The sequence below is a fragment of the Carassius gibelio genome, chromosome A3, assembly GCF_023724105.1.
Source record: "Carassius gibelio isolate Cgi1373 ecotype wild population from Czech Republic chromosome A3, carGib1.2-hapl.c, whole genome shotgun sequence".
Classification (NCBI taxonomy): domain Eukaryota; kingdom Metazoa; phylum Chordata; class Actinopteri; order Cypriniformes; family Cyprinidae; genus Carassius; species Carassius gibelio.
This window is the reverse complement of record NC_068373.1, coordinates 2,608,139-2,622,735: the sequence shown is the minus strand read 5'-3', so window position 1 is coordinate 2,622,735 and position 14,597 is coordinate 2,608,139. Positions and strand designations below refer to the sequence as shown.

Here is a 14,597-nt window from a genome sequence, read left to right as displayed (position 1 = left end):
TCAGCATAGGGCAACATGACCTCTTCAAGTATTTTAACATATGCAAACTGATCCATGATCCCTGGTATGCGATAAATAGGCCCAACACCATAGTAGGAGAAACATGCCCATATCATGATGCTTGCACCTCCATGCTTCACTGTCTTCACTGTGTACTGTGGCTTGAATTCAGAGTTTGGGGGTCGTCTCACAAACTGCCTGTGGCCCTTGGACCCAAAAAGAACAATTTTACTCTCATCAGTCCACAAAATGTTCCTCCATTTCTCTTTAGGCCAGTTGATGTGTCCTTTGGCAAATTGTAACCTCTTCTGCACATGCCTTTTTTTTAACAGAGGGACTTTGCGGGGGATTCTTGAAAATAGATTAGCTTCACACAGACGTCTTCTAACTGTCACAGTACTTACAGGTAACTCCAGACTGTCTTTGATCATCCTGGAGGTGATCATTGGCTGAGCCTTTGCCATTCTGGTTATTCTTCTATCCATTTTGATGGTTGTCTTCCGTTTTCTTCCACGTCTCTCTGGTTTTGCTCTCCATTTTAAGGCATTGGATATCATTTTAGCTGAACAGCCTATCATTTTTTGCACCTCTTTATAGGTTTTCCCCTCTCTAATCAACTTTTTAATCAAAGTACGCTGTTCTTCTGAACAATGTCTTGAACGACCCATTTCCTCAGCTTTCAAATGCATGTTCAACAAGTGTTGGCTTCATCCTTAAATAGGGGCCACCTGATTCACACCTGTTTCTTCACAAAATTGATGACCTCAGTGATTGAATGCCACACTGCTATTTTTTTGAACACACCCCTTTCAACTAATTCAACTAATTGCCCAATTGCACAGCCTTAAGAGCGTGCATATCATGAATGCTGGGTCTCATTTGTTTTCTGAGAATCTACTGAACCTACTGGTAACTTGTTTGCCACGTAGCAATAAAAAAATATACGAAAAACCTTGATTATTCTGGTTAGTCACATTGTACTGCTATTATTTTGAACAATACTGTATATATATATATATATATATATATATATATATATATATATATATATATATATATATCGATACTGCAGCATCAATGTGCACATCCCTATTAAATAGTGTCTGTGCATTTATTTGCAATCAAGTCAATGATATCGCTGTAGATGAAGTGACCCCAACTAAGCAAGCCAGAGGCGACAGCGGCAAGGAACCGAAACTCCATCGGTGACAGAATGGAGAAAAAAACCTTGGGAGAAACCAGGCTCAGTTGGGGTCAGTTCTCCTCTGACCAGACGAAACCAGTAGTTCAATTCCAGACTGCAGCAAAGTCAGATTGTGCAGAAGAATCATCTGTTTCCTGTGGTCTTGTCCTGGTGGTCCTCTGAGACAAGGTCTTTACAGGGGATCTGTATCTGGGGCTCTAGTTGTCCTGGTCTCCGCCGTCTTTCAGGGATGTAGAGGTCCTTTGACTAATATGCCTGAATTCAAAAGCTAAAGCTTTGGGTCAGGCATGCTACAAATAATGAATGGGATTAATAACGTGAAACATTTCCAAGCTGTCCTACCAAGCAAGATGTCAAACGATATAGTACAACGGGTATAAATTATCCACATGTTTTAAAGTGCATTTAACATCCAGCCTAGTCTTACAACCAGGTGTATGTCCAGTTGGGGCAACCAACCCCTGGTCTTAAATGAGCCAAAATGAGCCCATGTGACACCTGTGCTTATCTCACGGCACTGGTTACCATTTGCATTAAGACCAAGACCTTAATCAGGTGCATTTGATTAGGGACACATACCAAATGTGCAGAAGATTACAAACCACTGCTGAATACCACAGGTTTCAAGACCTTCCGTCATTGCTGATTTAGGGGGTTTGAACATTCCAGCATAAGGTTGCAACATAGCAAAGGGTGAAAAAAAAAAAGTGGTCTGAATATTTTCTGAATTCACCTTGTGAAATAAGCTAGAAATACTTAGGATCAGCAGTAGGACTGCTAGAATATTCAGCGCTGGCAAAACCCACAGCTGGACCCACCAGATCAACCCCAACAGTAGCCATAGGTGTGCACTCTCACACTAAAACAACTTAATGCAACGTACATTTAGCTCAGTTGAAACCCTTTTATTTATCATTTTTTATTATTTAATGTTTAATTATGTTCTCCTTAATATTGTAAGAAGTGAAATGCTGTGAAATGACGATTTGATTCCAAGAGACTAAACTGAATAAAATAAAAGACATCCCTTTACAATCAAACTTAGAGGACATCTCAAACAACTGTTCAATAGTTAAACTTCAGTGAATTTTGTTGTTGAAATTTTGAACACACACTCGGAGCAGTGGGCAGCCGATGGTGCGGCGCTCAGGGAGCAGTTGGGGTTCAGTGCCTTGCTCAAGGGTCTCACCTCAGTCCTAGTGTTGAGGGTGGAGAGAGCGCTGGACATCCCCCATCAACAATTCCTGCTGCACCGGAGACTCGACCCTGCAACCTTCGGGTTACAAGTCCGATTCTAAGTATTAGGCCACAACTGCCCCTAATGACAAGAACTTTATTTCATAAGAAATTAGAATTTGTAAATCTCTTGCCACAGCCGAACACTAGAATTGTTTTCCAGAGTGAATTAACAAATGATGTTTCAGGTCTCTCTGATAGGTGAAACTCTCATCACACTCGAGACACGTGAAAGGCCTCTCTCCAGTGTGAACTCTCATGTGAGTCTGCAAGTTTCCTACAAATCTGAAGCTCTTTCCACACTCAGAGCAGGTGAAGGGCTTCTCTCCGGTGTGAATTCTCATGTGAGTCTGCAAGTTTCCTACAAATCTGAAGCTCTTTCCACACTCAGAGCAGGTGAAAGGCTTCTCTCCAGTGTGAATTCTCATGTGAACACCAAGGTTTGTATTGTTTGAGCAAGTCTTTCCACATTGAAGGCACGTGTAAGGTTTCTCTCCAGTGCGAATTATCACATGATTCTTAAGGTATTTGTTGTCTGAGAAACTCATTTCACACTGACGACATGTAAAACTGCTTTCACTTGCATGAATCTTCATGTGCTTTTTAAGGGTTACCTTATGTCTGAAGCTCCTTCCACACTGTTCACATGTAAATGGAGTCTCACCAGTGTGACCGTTCATGTGATACTTGAGGTTTAGTTTTGTTGTGAAGCTCTTACCACACAGTTTGCAGGTGAAAGGCTTCTCTCCAGTATGAACTCTCTTGTGCCTGTTAAAGCTTCCTTGCTGGGTGAAACCGTTTCCACACTGAGGGCACGTGTAAGGCTTTTCTCTAGTATGAATGCTCATGTGGCCTTTAAGGGTTCCTTTTTTAGTGAAACACTTTCCACACTGAGAGCATGTGTAAGGCTTCTCTCCAGTGTGGAGGTCCAGGTGGAGTTTCAGGTTTCCTTTTGTAGAGAAACACTTTCCACACTGTTGGCAGGTGAAATTACTTTTTCATGAGGAAGTCTTTTCAGAGTTTACTTCAGTTATGATATCATGATATTTCTTACAGTGACTTTTTTCTTCAATTTCATCTTGTACTTCACTCTCCTCTTTTAGCAGTATCAGGCCTACGGTGAAAAGAGACAAATACAAGTTAACTCCAATTTAATGGACACAAAGCAACAGAAAACAAAATGTAAAACATCAAAAACACATGTATGCTGGATCCTATACCCACCAAGCTACTGAAAAAGGGGTAACCTGTAATTTAAGAACCTCTTGTCAATTGTGTATCTGCCGGTACCAAGACACAAACCTTTGGTAAATGGACTGCATTTATATAGCACTTTCAATAGACCAATGGCCATCCAAAGCGCTTTACAAGTTGCCTCACATTCACCCATTCACACACTCACCCACTGATGGCGGTGATAATTGCCAAAATTGAAAGAGTTAATGTCCTATATATCTGACCTCTACCACATTGCTGGTGTAAATAAAGAGACATCTCATCAAATACAAGCATGGAGTGCTGCAGGGCTCAGTATTAGGTCCTCTGCTTTTCTCATTGGATCTGCTTCCTGCGATAGATATTTTCATTAGATTTCACCGCTTTAATGATGATAGCCAGTTCTATATTTGCTTACCTGAAGAAATTACACAACTCTTCAAGTTAGCAGAGTATATTAACGCCATTAAGTATGGGAAGGCTAGTCATTGTCTTGTATTGGCCAGACAAAATACCAAAAATCTGAATTTACTGTTATGTTTGTTTTCAGCATTTAAAGGGGTCCTATTATTCTTTGTCACTTTTTCAACTTTAGTTAGTCTGTAATGTTGCTGTTGAAACATAAAAAGATCTTCAACGTTACGAAGCTCAAAATCCACTTCAAAAGAAGATATTTTATTTAAAAGAAATCACTTTTCAAAAATTACATTGAAAGACTTGTTTGGACTACAGCAAATATTTTCCGGGATTTGTGATATCACAAATACAGACGAATGAGACAAACCCAGGTTGAGCTTTCCCAAGGCAGACAAACTTTTAATGCAATTGTAAAGCCTATCAATGTCAAGCAATAAATTTATCCAATCAAGTCATTCAAGTAACCAATATTTATTAACTTGTCAAAAGTTCTAAAACACAAATAGGCTTAGCTGGTAGCAAGTTAATACCATCAGGGTTCAACAACCCCCAATATATCATGTGCAAATGTGCAATACTTTACACCAGACAAAAACAGTCATTCAAAACAGTGACACAGGCCAGCTCCTAAACAAGAGCCAGAAAGACACCCTCCTTATTGTGCTAAAACATTTCAAAATCATTTTTAAAAACAACATACATCAAATAACATGAATAAACATTCCACTACAACACAATATAAAACAAATAACATGAATACACATTCCAATTTAACACAATATAAAACACACTTCAACCATATACAATCACATACCTAGTACCAGCTAGACAAGTTTTCCAACTCTGGCACAAACCATCATTGTCATCTGCACAAAACATTTAAATGCCAATGATTATACACAATATCACGCGGTTAAAAAGTATTACATCCAACATTGTCACATACCTAACAACAGCTACGACAACTGTTTTCCAAAGCTGGCACAAACCATCATTGCAGTCTCCAAGAAAGAAACCACCACCACCTATCTGGCAATCAGCATGCACCTGCCATTACTCAAAGGCTAATGCCAGCCCATTCATAAAGGACACGTAGGCTAGAGACTACCATACTCACCCTACCAAACAGGACTACCGTAAATACTATAGTGTTTATAGCCATTACACAATATTTACACTGACACTCGCAGGCCGCTATATAAGGGCATGACATTTCCCGAATACTCATGGTACATGCTACTGTAAATGAAAAGACATTAAATAGTTAAGAATAAACGTTTATCATTTCATAGCCTTATGCAACAATTACATATGTAAATTGTCAAAACTTTATAATTATGACATTACATATTACCATTGTCATATAATAGCCAGTATTTGTATCTGGAACAGTCGTATAGTTACTTGATATCTTTTTTTTTCATAGTTATCACTGAAAAGGTATGATGTGTTAAACTAAAATAATTATTAATTTATAAAATAATATTTATCATGAACAAAACTGATTTTATTAAACAAAAATGTTATCTTCAAGTTCCTAAGCTTGATTGTTTTTGTCACAACCGTGTGATCTGATGTCTGAAGCTTTGGTTTTTCACACAACCACATAACTGATTTGTATTCTGTTAAAAAAAATACTGCAATCCCCTTTGTGCAGGTTGAGTTATTTACTTCTTTGCAGGGGCGATTCTAGGATTTTTTCAACTGGGGGGCACAAGAGGGGCCACAATTAGTACAGAGGGGCCAATCTTGTGTTGTTTGAACTGTATATCCAAATCATTTCAGGAGTTCAGTAACCTTTAAAATGAGTAATAAACAGTGATACCCTATTATATTTTAATAGCAATTAGTCATTGTATTTGATTGTTTTGATTTAGAGCAGTTTGTATTAACTTTTCACTTTACAAAAGCTAAAGAAAAACTGTAATAAATAAAAGAATCCAATGTATGGATACTGTACAACTCACAAATAATAATAATAATAATAATAGAATTTATTTATAATAGCCTTATAATATATATATATAATAGCCTTATTTATATAAATGCAGAATAACATTAATAATTCATAAAAATAAATACACAATTAATGAATTAATATAACTAATATAAATTTAATATAATAAATTGTTTTTGTTTATTATCCACATCCCATTCAATTTGCATAGCAGCAGTTGCAGTAAATTTGCATTGATGAATAAACAAAATGTACTTATGTCAAGGCTAATTAATCTTGAGCATATTGATTTTAAAATATCATATTCAATACTTTGTTAGATAGCTACTCGTTCAAAAAGGTAGCTTTAGTTTAACATGTAAAATATGTGGATCCTATAGAAACAGTTTAGAATAGCTTAATTAGTCCAGTGTTATTTTAGTATTAGTTATTTATTTTGCTATTTAATCATGCATTAAATATTTATGTATGATTTTTTTTATTTGAGAATGTTTCTGGGTGTCATCAAATTACGTTTTGTCAATAACTTCTGTGAAAACATATTTGGATCTGAGAACATTGTACGGCAGAGAGAGCTAGAGAGAGAGCTTTCCAGGGTGCAGACAGCAATCGCGGAGCACCATGGTGATTTAGAACGCCAACTGAATTTATGAGAAATCTACAGACGCAAAAAGACTAGGTGTAGTAAAGACCTATATTTTGGACTTTTTTTTCACCACAAGTCTGAAAGAAGACATGTTATTGAAGACAAACAGCCCAAAATCTCAAAATTGACCAGTAAAAAAAACGATGTTTTTGCATGTGTCTCACCCATAGACTGTAAAAAAAAGTCTCAAGTGTGGAGCGTTAGATAAACATCATACAATTTGTTTCGTCACCTCACTTAAGTGAAAAAAGTCGCAAATCGACTGCATGATTCAATAATGACTTTATTAGAATTGCAATTATACTTTTTTTAAACCATTGCTTTAAATTGCGTTGTTGCCTATATCGGCGCGTTCGGCCGAAAAATAAGTAAATCGTCACGCAGTAAACCCCTTTTACATTCAGCATCAGAGGAGCATAGTAAATATAATGATTAGCATTTGGTCTGCTCTAGGAGATAACATCGTCATCGAACCTGGCCTGTCTAACACCGAAATACGTTAACGTTAGTACCAAACACTTGTTGCACTGCAACAACTTGCTAATCAAAAAAATAAGCTATATAAAATATATCAACTTACCGTGTGCTTTTTTTCATTGGAAAACAGCAGCTCGCTAATATTGGTCCTCATTGAGAAGCATCGCGACGCAATCATGATTTATTTACTAGGCTGAAAGATTATGATTTGAATTTGTGAGTGACAGACAAGTAGAAGGGTGGGGGCACGCTGGGGGGCCAATCAGTTTTCAGGAGGGGCCAGTGCCCCCATGGCCCCGGCTACGCCACTGCTTCTTTGATAAGAATAAATCATAGAAAGAATTTATATTTACATGTTTAGTTTTGTGCATGTTCAATTTGCATCAATCCCCAGATCACAAGCACTTCAACTGATCATTTCACATGAATCTTCAATCATTTTGGTCTTACAGTGTCAGCACACGTCTTTCCTATGAACTCACAGAGTTAGGACAAAAGCTTATTTCAAAAGCTTACATAAAAGCTCATGCATGTGGTTTATACATATGATAATATATACATTTTTTTTTTAATACTTTAACAAAAGTAGGTTTTCCAGACTTTCCAATCCTTCAGTCTCTAAAAAGGCTAAATTTAAGCACTGTTTTTATAATATACAAAAGAGGCACCCCGCTTCATGACATTCTTCAATAATGAATCGTTCACGTCTGTAGAGCTGGACGCTTCGATGAGGATCAGACGAGTGAGGATGAAAACAAACCTGTTTGTTCCTCCGTCTCTTCTTGTTTCACACAGACTGCATCTTCAATCTTCATGTCTGCGCTCTCCTCTTTAATAAACTCCATCTTTACATCACATGAACCTCAGCGACTGTACTTTCTGCTCTGTCATGATTGAGATCAGAATAATTAACAGAAAAAAAAAAACTCCACAGTTACGATAGACATTAAGTCTTTATTCATTTGTAGAACGCATTTACCACTTTAAAAGAGTGCGGTTGGTTTGCAGAAGTCGTGACCCGTGTTTGTGATGGTTGTATGGCACGGTTTCGACAGCAGGTGTCGCCGGTTTCTCCATCACTACACAAACAGATTCACTACAGAGAGATGTTCAGTGACTCGTTTGTGGATGCGCTTTACTCACCTGAGAAAGACTTAAACATGTTGGATAAAGCACATGCGATAATAATCATTTATAAAAGCAAAAAGAGCCCGCACGGATTGCACTGCTTTCAATGCTAAAAACCACAAACCTTTCTTCAGCCAAATCACAACAAACACAGGAGCGGCGCGGCTTTATGACGTCACAGCGACACACCAAAATAAAAGTCCCGTTCAAACGCTCATATAAAATTACAGAAGCGCATAGAAATGTTTTCAACTGAAACATAAAGAGTGTGATTTCTGAATGCAGAAACCATTTATACCCGATATAAATTAGATAAAAATGCAAATAGGAACTGTGATTTTAAACATAAAAGTTGAGTGTATGATGTAGCATTTTATAATATAAAAAATTGATTGTCCAAGAACCGATTTACTTTCATCTTTAGATGTTTTAGTTAAAAAAAATAACATTAGTTTCACAGTTATTTTCCTGCTTTTAAAGCCATGGTAATGAAATAGCCACAAGTAATAAGAAAGCTTGTTTGAGGTTTGAAGCCAATCTCTGCTGGAATATTTTTATATATTTAAATATTTTTGTTTTATGCAATATTTTAATAATATATTAAAATACAAGACCTCTCTTTATATTGCAGTCTTTACTATAGGCGTTTCTCAATACCAAGTTCACAGAGTCTGGACTTCTGTCCTTCCGAGTTTGGACTTTGACTCAGAAGAACGAACTCTCGAGGACGCTGACAGTGTACTTGATAGCTTCACTTAGCATCCAATAGGCCCGCATGCTTTACTTGCATTAAAGGGATAGTTCACCCTAAATAATGTCATTAATAACTTACCCTCATGTCGTTCCAAACCCGTGAGACCTCCGTTCATCTTCTGAACACAGTTTAAGATATTTTAGATTTAATCCGAGAGCTCTCAGTCCCTCCATTGAAGCTGTGTGTACGGTCTACTGTCCATGTCCAGAAAGGTAAGAAAAACATCAGAGTAGTCCATGTGACATCAGAGGGTCAGGTAGAATATTTTGAAGCATCGGAAATACATTTTGGTCCAAAAATAGCAAAAACGATGACATTATTCAGCATTGTCTTCTCTTCCGTGTCTGTTGTGAGAGAGTTCAAAACAAAGCAGTTTGTGATATCTGGTTCACGAACAAAGGTTTGGAACGACATGAGGGTAAGAGATTAATGACTAAGGCTGCGTCTGAAATCAAATACTTCCCTACTATATAATATACGACAACAGAACGCGAGCAGAGTAGTATATCCGAAATCATAGAATTTGAAAAACAGTAGGTGAAAAGTACCCGGATGACCTACTACTTCCGGCGAGATTCAGAAGTGCGCATATGATGGACACTTTACTATCCCATGATGCCACGGGGGAGGAGTTGGCGTTATATTTGAAAATGGCGGAAAGCAGAGACGCGCCTCTATTCAAGTGTAAGTTCTTTATAAAAAAAAAATAAAAATTTGTGGTTAAATTGTATTTGTTTAACACCATATAAGTCAGCGATTGACTTGTTAAAAGTTACAAAAATTTAAATTGAGGGTGTCCTTTTCCAGCCAATTCAAAAAATCAAAGTTTTATCATTATTATTACGGAATAGTCAGAGCTAATATAAATCATCTAGCTAACACTGTTTTCTTTAAAGACGTTCATTGTTTAGCAGTTTAATGAGAAAACTACAGTAAACTAAAACGTTTTTATTTCTCCTTTACCAGCGTTGATATTATGCAATATTTGTTGGTTACATAGCAAGCTGCTGTTAACAAGTTACCTCAGGTTTTCCATGTAACATTAATAGATTGACCATGGTTCATCACGTCTGTGTTGATTTAGCAGGGACTGATGAACACACCCGTGCTCTAATACACTGGAGAGAGGCTAATGAAGCCCTCTTCTCTGGAAAGAGAAACGCTGCAATTAAAGGTTTTGAGTAAGTCACGTTATAATACAGTGCATTCATTGCAGAGTTTTTAATCACAGAGCAGAGGCTAGAGGGGAAAATGTCTCCTCTTCAGATAAAAAAAATGGGAGAACCTTAAACAAAAATATAAAGTAAGATTTTTTTTATTATTATTGTAGTTCACCCTAAAATTATAATTCTGTCATGATTGAATCATGCTCATGTTTGGCCCTGTAATGCATTCATTTAACAAATCATATGTTTTACAGTGTAATTGACTGTCTTGATATTCTGTTTTCAAATATTTGTGGGATCTGAAATGTCCACAGGCTGAGGATGGGGGGGTTACCGCAGCATCCTGGAAATGGTATTCTGCCATGGATGAGGCAATAGGGGGCAGACCCTCCATCACACCACCCACCCTCATCTGACCCGGATGTTGCTGTTACCTCTCCATCCTCAGTGAGGGCAGAACGGGAAAGAGTAGATTTTGAGGAGCTGATCCGAGAGATGGAGGAGAGGGAAGCTGAAAGAGAAAGAGATGCCATTGAAAGGGAGGAGAGGCGATGGAGAGAGATGGAGGAATAGGAGGAAAGGAAAGAAAAAGAGCGACGAGAGCATGAGAAGAGACTAGAACAGGAGGCCAGAGAAAGAGACCGAGAAGTGAGAGAGAGAGAAAGGGAGATAAGAGAGAGAGAGAGGAAAGATTTCTTCAGCTGTTAGAAATAATTGCCAAAAAATAAAGGAATCATTTGATACACGCTCTCTTTCATTTATTTATTAGTAAGTTGTTTTATGAGTGTTTTATTACAAAACACTTAATTCCCAGGGATTTGCACTGGCTAGATTGTCAGTTGTAAAGTGCTTAATATGTGGCATTGAGTAATTAATATTTGTTAAGTGTTTTGTATGTGTGTTTTGTAGCAGATTCCAGATGTTTCTGAAACAAGTGCCACACTGTAGAGAGATGCCCACACACTCCAGACACCGCTAAAATGGATTTGTTTTATTTTTGTGCATTTAACTTTTAAATTGATACAGAATACAAAGCTTACAACAAAATCACATAATTTTTTGCACCACCAAAAGGAAAAGTATTAAAAACATTTTTATTATAGTGTCATGATGAGGAAAGAAAATTAACTTCAGCAGCTTCAGTAAGGTACTTTTCACAGGTTTCTTAAAGATCTAAAGTGATTTTGATACTAGCAATGTCATTCGTATGGCATCGCTTTAAAATAACTCATGTAGCCGCACTGGGTTGTACATAATAATTAACTCAAATGATATAAAGGGAATTTGAATAATTAATCAGGAATATGATTAATATATATCTCATATGACAGTTACAATACATTTTATTGATTATGAAAAATAGCTCATAGCTGTAATAGCTGTAATTTACTCATTAATATGTCAATATTCCATTCTTCATATCAATTATTGTGATATCTCTTACTGTAAATTACTGCAAATCAAACAGTGGTTTGTCCAGCAAACGGCCGTAAGATTAACTTATCAATTTTCAATAAAGTTATCACTTCTTATAATTCAAGGAAAAAATATTATCTGGCCATGAAAACATTATCCATGAAAACATCATTATAATGAATTTAGTCTCAAAGTAAAGCTTGTAGCTAAAAATCAGACACTTTATTGACTCGTAATGTGACCGCGCTGTGCTTATTCCATTCATTCGTTTCATATCGTAGTCTAAGCTTTAAATATTTGCCTTTTAAATATACAAATACTATAACGTGTATGATGTATTATTATAGGTAAAATTACTCTTGCAACGCCCTGATTTCTGAGAGATGCACAGAGAGGCGACCACAATGCGGTGTTTGATTTGCGCTCTTTTCACTCATAAAGTTTACATTCATTCACTTCTGGCGCTGATCCCCTGGCTCACCTGTTATCTAGCAAACACCAGACTCTGTCAGCTTCAGCCGAGCAGGCAGAATTATTCCTTGAGCGTTATTCGTTTTTTAAGCCATTATCAATGCCATTCCGAATAAGGTATTCAGCTTCCGGCACAACCCTAATTATTACATTACATATTTTATTTTTATATGCAACATAGGTAAGGTCATATAGTAACAGCTCCACGCAATATTGTAATTCTAAAATTCACGTCGTACTTGCAAACACTTTGTATGCATTATGGTTAATGCATGCTGGAGTAGTCGATTGTTTCCGACAGCGCAGAGTAGTCTATGCAAGCCCTAGTACAGTATGACAAAAATATTGCTGTATTTATGTGCGCATGCCCAGTAGAGCCAAACGTATCCATTCTAGCCTTGCTGCGCGCATTTGTCATATCCCGAGCTTTGCGTGTGTCTGTGCACTGTGCCAAGGCATCAGACATTTTAATTTTTGACCACAGACATAATGTCAGCAAAAGCAGCATTATAAAGTAAATAAAATTAAAATAAAGTACATAAAAATAATTTGACCTTACATCTCCAAACTCTGTTTTAGAGGGCCAGTGTCCTTTATATTTTAGCTCCCAGGATCGGACTGGGGGTAAAACCAGTACTGATTACCAGGGCCCCAGAGGAAGAGAGGGCCCTTGAAAAGTAAGAATCTGAAATATATTTTATTTTACCTGGATATTTTCATGGGTGGGGGGCAGTGAAACGCCCCTGTTAGCTTTAACCCTAATTATACACACTTGAACCTAATCAAGCTCTTACTAGACACACTAATCTTCCAGGTGTGTTAAGGCCAGGTGGAGATAAACTTTTCAGGACATTGGCCATCCAGGATGTAGTTTGGAGACCCCTGTCCTACAGAGTTGTTACTTTGCACATGCTTTTTGATCATTACAAATAATAATGTAAAATTATTTTCTTAGAATAGGAGATATGCTTTCTCGCTCATCACAAACATTATCAGTAGTTAAGTGTGTGGTCTTGAAGAGGACCCTTTTTTCTCTCATTTGGACTCGGTCCTGGACTTGGACTCGAACCTCTTTGGACTCGGTCTTGACTCGGTCTCGACTAGTCCTGGACTTGGACTTGACTTGGACTCGACAAAGCTGGACTTGACTACAGCTCTACTTAATACATTGAGACCACATTGAAAAGGTAATACTTTAGAATGCATTGAGAGAAGATGCCAGTGACTTGGCTTCTTCCTGTCCTGTTTCCCAGTGGGGTCATAAAGTTTTATGAGCTGCAAAGGGGGTAGGGTTACACTCAGATTCTATTTGAGAGCATTCAAATTAGGAGACACATTTCCAATTTATAAATCAGCAAATTATAATCCTCGCATAACAAGGATTAACCATTTTATGCAACACAAACCTATTCCAGATACATATTATTAAAGACTTACATAAACAGGATAAATAAAAGTTTGTTTGTGTGTGTGTGCTTATGTGTGTGTGTGTGTTTGTGTGTGAAATGGGTTTCGTTTCTCCTTTGAGGCTTGCACGGGTATCCTGTCTCAATAGGTGTAATAACTGTCACCCACGGCAGGATGTGGCCGACATCAGGGCGCCCAAAATGGTGAATTATGTTGTCAAACGAAGGTCCTTGTTTACTCACGTTCTGGTCTTTGAGTGCAGAATGTGTTAGAGTCAGGATTCATTAATATGGAACAGATGGCTGAAATACCATCAGCTCCTTAGTGTTACACTCAATATACTTTCCTTTCAAAGCATATGTACAAGATGAGGACTTTACACCTTGGGTAATTTTGGATTTGGGTTTGAAGTAAATAATTTGTAATTAAGCTCAAGTATGTGATATGTAGTTATAATGTTACAGATTTGGTATACAGATTCACACACAGCCTAAGACAGTATTTGGTCTAAGGCAGTGTGCCAGTGGTTGGTGGGTGTCACCTCTAGGGACCACTGTAGCTCCGAGACCCCTGTCGATTAGCCTGGGTCTGTAATATGTGCAGCCGCGAGGAGGCCCGACAGGAGTCGTGGTGATGGATGGAGAGGCTTTGTCCAGCGGCAGTGAGCTGTAAGACTGAGGGATGCACACAGATAGCCATGCACCTCTCTAACTACTGCTACTGCACTGTACCTGTACGCATCACAGCACCCACACACACCTAACTATTCACATAATAACTAACATAGCTGGAACACTGTCAATCTAAGAAAATAAATAGCTTAAAATATGTCAGGGCATTTGTTTCGCAAACCAGTAATGTTTTTCTAAGGCACATTTATAAAAGGAAGTTAAAAATCCTAATTGAAATAAGGCCTAATGGATTAATCTAAGCCATGTCTGTGAAACATATTTAAACATAATGCTGTGAATTGCAAATATGTTTTGTTTTAACTTACTAGATACACTTTTTTTTTTTTTTACTTCTGATGTTATCCACTAATTAAGTATTGTACTGGTCGAATTATTTGTAAAAAAAAAAAAAAATTAGCATGGTGACGCAAA

The 14,597-nt window shown here is 37.5% G+C and overlaps 1 protein-coding gene across 1 annotated transcript; it reads right to left on the bottom strand.

Annotated features, from left to right (window-relative positions):
• Positions 1 to 2,314: 2,314 nt before the first annotated feature.
• On the bottom strand, positions 2,315 to 3,672 carry LOC127943936 (gastrula zinc finger protein XlCGF8.2DB-like). Its single transcript, XM_052539956.1, has one exon. The coding sequence runs from the start codon at positions 3,286 to 3,288 to the stop codon at positions 2,587 to 2,589; it is 702 nt and encodes a 233-aa protein (XP_052395916.1). The 5' UTR covers positions 3,289 to 3,672; the 3' UTR covers positions 2,315 to 2,586.
• Between the last annotated feature and the right edge of the window lie 10,925 nt (positions 3,673 to 14,597).

What these genes read in the sequence shown, in the direction of transcription:
- LOC127943936 (XM_052539956.1), bottom strand. Translation starts at nt 3,288, where the DNA reads ATGAGCATTCATACTAGAGAAAAGCCTTACACGTGCCCTCAGTGTGGA.